We start from the raw sequence: 9003 nt of genomic DNA on the forward strand, positions 1-9003 counted from the left end.
CATGATTACATGACACCGATCGATTCGTATATCTAATCGGAAATATAATATGTATTATGTTTAGTCAAACTTACGAATTCAAATTCGAATTCAATTCTTCTGATCGGTTTACGATTATACTTTGGAATATCAAATTATACTTGATCTTAAGTGTCAATTCGGTACTCCAACAAAGAATATTCAAAACTTATTACGCAGTCATTGCTACCTAATCTAATGCTTAATTCTGTGAAAGTAAATATCTTTCGTATTTTCTTTCTCCGTATAAAGGCCTCGTAATGTTATGTATATATACGTATATTCCTACGACTATAAGAGATATTCTGGAATATAAAATTTTTTGGAATCGATATAATACCTAAAATATTGTACGACGATTTTTGACTAGTTTTAAAGAACCTTTACCTCGTATGGCGTTGCTATTCATCGCAATGGATGCAGCAAAGTGTTCATTTTGCTAAGTAATATACATTCTATTCAAAAGTCTTTAGGATGAATAAAGACTTTTGATTGCCAATATTTCATCGTGTTCACACTTTTACTGTTATTAAATACCATTATTTTTCATTCATATTATTGTATAATGTATACGATTGTAAATCGCTACAATAGCCGTGTTCCGGTATTATAGGCACTGCCAGTATTGAAAATCTACGTAACGTGAACTACAGATTTTCAGTATTGACAATGCATATCGGAACGCGGCTAATAATGATGACATTGTGCTACCAACGTATTTTTTCTTTTAAAAAAGAACAAAAAGATAGAACGATCAACTATGTGAGATTAATACAAGCAAAGATTACACTTAATAATTACGAAAATGAATGTGAACGCATCTGCATGTAATGTATGTATATGTACATACATACATGTATGCTGTAATAACGGAGGTAGTAGTCTACTTGTAACTCATAAAATCGATAAGGAGGCAAGTTATGATCACAGAAAAGCTATATACATGTGTCTATTTTATAGACGTGCTTTCCGTACGAAATACGCGCATCGCCCTCTATGAGAAAAAAGAACTTGCCCTGCAATTTATTACAATTTTAATTTTTTGCATTAACTGTTAAGAGAACTCGTTACAATAATAATCTCATCGATGACATTTTTAGCAAATTGAAAAATATGATTACGAAATGTAAACGAAATGAAATTCAATTAAAATTCATTTCAATTTTAATTGAATTATATAATAATATAATTAATTGAAACACACGAGAGTGACTCGCGAAACTCGTACGTGAAGGACACACGAAGACAATTATAAAAGTTTGGGGTATGTGGCGCGATGATTAATTTACAATATATTTTTCGCGTTATCCAGAGGAGAGGGGATAACTTGTCAATTTTTGTCAACTGTACAGTACAGTCTAACTTGAGAATACAATTCGTTCGGCGAAGAAATAGCGACTACAAGCATGCATAGAGCTCATACGTTTTTTCTGTATATATATCAGGACACGACATGTGCCGATTTCGAACCGCTATATATGCATCGATTGCCCATCAATATCCTGAGAGATTCGAAATTATTCTTACAATTAATTAGTTACCGTGCAAAAAATATACATATGTGTATCCGTATATGTATATCCATTCGAATAAGATACATGCAATCATCGACGGCAACGCGTAACTCGTAACTCGAGCTATTTGTAAGCTCTCTACTTTGACTTTATATTATTGCAAGCGGCATGTTTCTAATTTGTACACAGAATAGGTATTACTATATCGCTCTACGCTATTGAAAGTATTAAAAAAAAGCTACATCTGTATCCCCGAAATAATTTTCTTAGTGCTAATGTCTAAGAGATTAGAAATGACCTCATAACTTTCACAAAGGTTTTCGTAATTAAGCATTAACTGATAAGTGATAACCATGCAAAGTCGGAGAGTCATTCCACCAATGTGACTTTTTATCATTTTTTTTTCCTTTTATATAACATTTCTCAAGTTGCTCATTACATTAGTTGTTGCGAAAAGTCGATAAACCCATAGGGTGTTTCGACAAATTATAGGTTTAATTATAATTATAATTAATTATGTAATACACCACAGCCGGCTTTAGCAACTCGTGTATAGCATGCAACTCGTGAAATAACACTATAACGAAATTAAGGGGTGCCCGTGACAATTTTCGCAATTTGTATTGCAATTTCTTTCATATTCCTTATTAACACGTGATTCCAATTGCGATTGACAATTGATCGACAATCATTATTTGTCTCTCTATAGCTCTTTCCTTCTGACTGGTTCCTTTAATAAATACCAGCATATTTACACACTGTTTATCGCATTGAAATCCTTATCAGTAGTTACCCCTTTAGATTCGTTTCGACACTTTCGATACAAATTGATTAAAGGCATCACTAATAACAATGCGCCACTTAACGCAATAAACAATCCCGCCAAGTAGAAGGATAGATTGTACGTGCCTGTGATATCGTACAGCCATCCTGAAAAAGAAATACTTTATTTTAAGAATTCCTTATTCGCTCAGCGTGTTTCAGTGTTTAGAAAAAGAAATTTTTAATTTACCAATTGATAATTCTGTCAGAATATATTGTGTTCAATTAATATTGATCAATTCAATTTTTTGTTATTGCAATGCTTGTAACTATTTTATTTATTAATTTGTGATGATAAAGTTTCGGGCCACTGCCACGTAAGAAAGTTACCAGCTAGCGGAGGGCCCATGAGATTGGCAATTCCTTGAACAAGTAACAGAAGACCATAAGCGTTGGTGAATCTGTCTAATGTGATCAACTCAACAAGGATGATGCTGGTAAGACTGTAATTTGCTGCGATGAATAATCCAAAGGCACCAGAGATTGCACATAAAGTGTAATAGTCGTTGATAACTATTGGTATCAGAGCGGTAACGGTACCGCAGAGCGCCATGCACACTGCATACACAATAGATGCATTTACCCACGCCCTATCACCAGCCCAACCCAGAAGAATCTGTAAAAAAAGGTTCAGTTTTAACACTAGAAAAAAACTACCAAATCGAAATGCCATTTATTTAGCTAAACATTTCCACCGTTGCTTACCTCGCCGCCCATATTAGCGATTCCAATCACCGAGATCAAAATAGACGCATCAGTCTCACTAAATCCAACTTCGATCGCATTGTCCGTTAGGTAGACATAAGGCACATCGTACCACGTGTGCAAGAGAAAGTTGCTGACGGCGAACAGTAGAAATCTCGGATCAGCAAAGTACGAAAAGTCCAGCATGTCGACGATCAAGTCCCAAAATTCCCAGAGTCCAGCATACCAAACGAGCTTCGTCTTGGCAATCGTAGTCATTGAATTTCTATAGATGTCCGGGCAGCTTGAAGCTCGCAAACGATATCGATTGATGTTGAGCATAGCTCCTCTGTAAGTCAGACTGTGCCTATGCATTCTGATATCCTTTAAATAGGCAGTGGGCAACTTCCTCGGTTGTTCCAACGTGCTAGATCGCCTTAACGGAGTATCGAAATTGATTTTCTTCAGCCACCATAAATATGCCGGTTCTACCGATTGATGATTATTATGATGATGATGATGATGATGATGATGATGATGATGATGATGATGATGCTGATGCTGATGCTGCTCGCTGCGCAAGTCACGGCCCTCGTCCTTATTTTCAGTTAATGAACTAGGTGCAGTTATAAATCGAGCTGAGGGAGTACTCAGATGATCGTGCAGCGTCCCAGAATCACTGAAACTCCTCGACGATATCAAAAGACTTGGATAGTTTTGCAGGAGCACATTGTAAACAGTCTCAGTCTTATTCGTACTGAGCAGTTCTAGCACCTCTAGAGGTACTTTTTCTCCATTCTTGACGAAAGTAGGTAAATTCACTAAGCTAGAAAATAATTTCTCACCACTCTCCTCGTTGCATATATCCTGCTGCCGAAGATTCTCAATAATTATCGCGTTGGTTGATGCAAAACCTCTTTTAGAATCACCATGAGGTATTTGCGTGGTCGTGTTTGCAGAGCTGGTGGCGGAAAAGGAATCTGCGCTGGAACTCTGTATTTTAGATCTCTTCTTTTCTCGATTCTTTCTCCTCTCTTGAGTTTTCGCTTTTGCTCTAGTGGTAGTCCATTCGAGGTCCCGCATCAGACATCCACATACAGCGAGATTCGAAAACAATCCTGCCAGAATCAACGTGGTTCCTCTCCAGCCGTACTCCGCTAAAAGATTTTGTGTAACAGGCGCAAAGATAAAAGTCCCGATTCCGCTACCGCATACTGATAGACCGGTAGCAAAAGATCTCTTTTTGTCAAAGTAGTACGCCACGATTACCACCGCTGCGACGAAACACAAGGACAAGCCAAAACCTGCTACAATGCCAAATGTGAAGATGAGTACTTCCATAGAGTTCGCATAGGAACTTACAACGAAACCAGCTGTTGCCAAGATGCTACCGGCTACAGATACTTTTCTACATCCATATCGATCGGTTAAGAAACTTGCCACCGGTCCCGACAACAATGGCATCGCCATAAAAAGACTACCTATCCACGCTGTCTTGGACTTGCCCTCGCCGAAATAATTAAGGAATTCGACATATATTACGCCAAAGGAAAAGGTAATGCCATCCGCAATCAAGTTTACCATAAAAGAGGCCGCTACGACGACCCAGCCCCAACCTCCGTCGGGAGGCCTAGCTTCGCAAAACTGTCCCAAACTGGAATTGTCTTCGGAACTGCTTGTGGTAGATGTGGAGATTGACGGACTTGGATGCGGTCTTTCTTCAGATGTGTGACGTAACTGTTGCTCTTTGTTGAATTGCACGTGATGCTGCTGCTTATCTTCTTTTGGAGACTTGCCGTTCACAAGTTTCTCAGTGCTCTTCTCGGTCAATGAACTCTTGGACGACAGTCCAATTCTGGTAGGGGATCCAAAAATTGTACCCCTTTCATTGAAAACACTCTTCAGTTTCTGCGGATTAGATGCATCCTCTCTGTAAAGGCTGTTGGGCCTCTTTGGTAAACTTTGCATATTTTGCGAATCATCTTTTAGCTCTTGACGAACTTCCCGACGTATCCTTGAGCCCAATTGCTCCATTCGTTTCGGGTCATTTTCCACGAATCTTACTTCTTCTTCCTCTTCCTCCTTCTCTTCTTCCTTTTCTTCTTCTTCATCTTCTTCTTTTTCTTCTTCTTCTTTCTTTTGCGCATTTTCCAATGACTCCGTTTTGTTTTGAAAGTCATTGACGTATTCTAATTCCCGAACCGAGCTCGAATCCATAATCGCCTCCTCATGATAGTGATCACAATTACAATTTTTTCGATGGTTCGACATATGTAAACCTCTGTTGGTAATTTTATCATCGCTTGTTTCGGCATACGATTGCCTCACGATCATATCATTCGTCGTTCGTTCGTCGAATCGAATCTGCTTGTCTTCATCATTAAATTTGGTCCACTCGGCCATATTGAAGAAACGAAGAATGTAAAAGATATTCACTTTTTTTTCAAGATATCAAAATACTTACGATCCAATTTTCCTCTCCGTGAAACTGATACCGTATACGATACGCACATATATAGACATACAAGCAATCACACGCGGTAACAAAAACTCGAGCAATTGTATTTGCAAGGAAATTTGGGCGGCCCCTTCCCCTCAAATCGAAATGATCGATTTAATAAAAATCTAATTTCGTCCTTGACTTAAACAACGGTAAACAAGGCCACTCATAAAGCTGCCTGGTGAATTGACGACGCAACGACAATAGGGACGACCAGATCGATGTAAGGTTGTCTGGCGATTGATAGTCGGCACCCGGTCGACCATGCAATGGTCCACCACCATTGCAATTGCGGCTCCGGATTCTCCAAGTCCAAGTAGCACTTTGATTACTTGGGACCACCTCCTCCTCCGCGAAACGTTCGTCAACCCAGGCACCCATGCGGCGAAACGTACTGCTTCGGTTCTAGTGTTGTATTCTGCACAACAAGAAAAATCAGTCATCTCCTTGTCAGCGATATATATGCATATATGCGTCGCACTTAAATTCTCTAATTGATAGTTAAAATAGATGAGTAGATAGACATAAGTAGATAAAGAGGAAATACAAAAAAGGATGAGAAGGGAATATACAGAAATGTGCGAGTAAATTTTCATCAATGAATCATTAAATTAAAAGAGATAACAGAAGCAATACTATACCATTTGTAATAGTCACGTTTTTATGATATTTGTTAGAATACGCTTTTTTTTCTGAAAACACAAACTATCGCTAAGATCCTACTATCTATAGTTCTTTCGTTCAATCTATAGTAAATAGAATGTAAATCGAATCAAATGATATATAATATAATAATAAACGTATAGACGTATATCCCGTTACCATCTAAACGCGCGATAATAACATGATCAAAGTGACGCACGCAGTCGCGAAAAAAATGTCTCACTCGGCTATATTTACTCGCTAAAGCAACATTCTCGAGCATTATTAGACGTTCCAAGTTCGATGTTTGGCAAAGATACTCCACAGTGTGACTCGCTTCTGGCATTTCGTAACCGGCCGAAGTAGCTCGAGTTAGAGTCAGCGATTATAAATGAAGCTCATTGTGTATGAGTTGCTATCAATTTAAGGATTTAACGGTGTCCACGATGATCACGCGTGTATCATACGATCTCTTTTCCTTCTTCTTTTATACCTTCTACCTAGGCTTCTTCATGCCGATTGTAATTTATTTTCAAAGTTTCATTGTTAGTATACCTACATAAAAATTTCAAGTGCGTGCAAATATTAAAGGGTCAGTGTCGATCTGATGTAATGAGACACGACATGCGACGTGACACAACGCAACATACACATGACTTGTCGCAGTGCTGCGCCGCAATCTTCAAAAAGGTTTCATCTTTGGATGCATGAAAAATGTCTATCTCTTTATTGATTCTTCAATTTATTAGTTAATATGATAGGTATCTAGATGCCAATTAAACTTTTTTTTTCTTTCTTTTTTAATGAACTGTAGAGAAATCTTAATATTACATTTCGATAGTATTTAACTGGAACTTTATTTATACAATCATTTTTTTACTGTATAAATTTTTAGAAATTTTCATTAGAAAATTATGAAAAATCTAAGGATTATATTATATATTAAGATCATTATGATCGAATACTTCATTTTATTGCAAAATCGCATATTATTTTACAAGAAAAATATATATCAAGTACATACAAAGTGCAAAATTAAGAAACTTGAATTTCAAAATTAAGTTTAATGCCAAATAATACCATCAATTTGACAATATATTTTATTAAATGTCTCCATGATGTCTCCTTGTGCTCTGATAAACTTTCGTTTACTGACCGATTTAATTAAATTAAAATATAAAACAGTTAAATATGTTATAACTTCTTCTGCGTTTGTCAAAAGTAATTGTAGATTTAATGTTGACCTACATCTTGTCGAGTTACTTAACTCACAATCAGAGGAAGACGACCATTTAACTTTTTGCGTGGAACCTTAACACGCGAACGCGAATGCTGCGCACGGTGCATAAATAGCCGAAATGTATTCAAGGTAGAAATTTACGCGCGAAAAGTGAGCAAAAGTGCCAAAAGGTAAACTACATTTTGAGATACATACAGATAAGAGACATGATACATTCCGATAATATGGCATATCGTTAAGTATAAAGAAAAAAAACATACAATTATAATTTTACTGAAAATTAATCTATATGTATAGAAATAACTTGTCAAGATAAAGTAGGGTTTGAGAGATAAATTATATACCTAGATACTTGAAAAAAATTACAAATTGTAAAAGAATTTGTAAAACGCTAACAAAAATAAAATAAGATAACCATTTAGAAAGCAAGGCAACTGTTTTGGTGTTGGGTTAGAAGAAATTTGATAAAATTGGTGTTGATTTCGTATTATACTACAATCACGTGATATGACTTATCGAACGGACTGGCGACATATATATCTTATTTTGACGATAATTAGATTGCTTACTATTAGATTATTTCTTTTATTTTTAAAAATTATAAAATTCTCCGAAAGAGATAGATATATATATATATATATATATATAGAGAGAGAGAGAGAGAGAGAGAGAGAGAGAGTCTGAAATTCATCTATTTGTTTCGTTGTTCGATCATACATAGGGACGGAGAAATAGGCGGCTTGGCCGAGAAAATTTTGCGTAATTTTGGCTTTGAGCCCATTGACAAATAAATCAGGGTACGTTCACGGTCTAAATTCAACGCCACGGTGTTTTTGTATCGTTTACGCATTAATGGTAGAACGTTGTCGTGACTCCATCAATTCCATTGTCATATACGATCCACGATACTTGCACTTACGTAGTTACGCGCATTTAATTGACTGCAAATTGTTTACCATAGTTTTCACATTATAATTTAATCGCAAAGTGGTGCAACACAACTCTTGTAAATCGCAAATAATTTTAAGAATTATTAAATTCAGTGTAAATATATGTGAAACTGAGAATGAATCATATATCTCGCAAACGTGATCATAAAGATTCATAAGAAATCGATTAATCAATGATTTGTCATTGAAGCACTATTTGTAATTAAATAATAGCAAAAAAAGGGATAGCATTTAAAAAAGGCCTTTTGGCGTGTGCACAAGGTTTATCGATCAATGTTAATGAAATAATGGTTGCTAAATGAGAAAGTGACCGCAGAGTTCGTTATCAACATTGAAGGAAAACGAATCATGAACGAACTTGGAATCATGTGTGTGTGATAATGTGCACTCATTCACACGCATTCATGTTAAACATCAGTAAGCGGCATTTCTCCTGCTTGAGCTTCTACAGCATTTTTTTAAGAAACTGTTATAACATACTCGAAATTATTTTATATGTTATACATATAATTCTTATTTTACAGAAATCCAAAAAATACTCTAATTTTTGCCATGTACAACAGATTTATATTTTTTATAGCTACACCGGTAGTATACACTTGTACTTAAAATGAATTATATATATATATATAT

The 9003-nt window shown here is 36.2% G+C and overlaps 1 protein-coding gene across 3 annotated transcripts in view; it reads right to left on the reverse strand.

The window, feature by feature from the left end:
• Positions 1-1281: 1281 nt before the first annotated feature.
• Positions 1282-9003, reverse strand: part of LOC108690017 (monocarboxylate transporter 5-like) — a 14521-nt gene continuing 6799 nt past the window's right edge. For all 3 annotated transcript variants that reach the window (XM_018197068.1, XM_018197066.1, XM_018197067.1), the window contains exons 2-4: positions 3060-5956; positions 2685-2970; positions 1282-2462 (exon numbers count right to left, since the gene is read on the reverse strand). In XM_018197068.1, the coding sequence (XP_018052557.1) occupies positions 2284-2462; positions 2685-2970; positions 3060-5441 (2847 nt within the window). In that variant the 5' untranslated portion in view covers positions 5442-5956 and the 3' untranslated portion in view covers positions 1282-2283. The remainder of the gene's footprint in view (positions 2463-2684; positions 2971-3059; positions 5957-9003) is intronic.

The sequence above is a fragment of the Atta colombica genome, unplaced genomic scaffold, assembly GCF_001594045.1.
Source record: "Atta colombica isolate Treedump-2 unplaced genomic scaffold, Acol1.0 scaffold29, whole genome shotgun sequence".
Classification (NCBI taxonomy): Eukaryota; Metazoa; Arthropoda; class Insecta; order Hymenoptera; family Formicidae; genus Atta; species Atta colombica.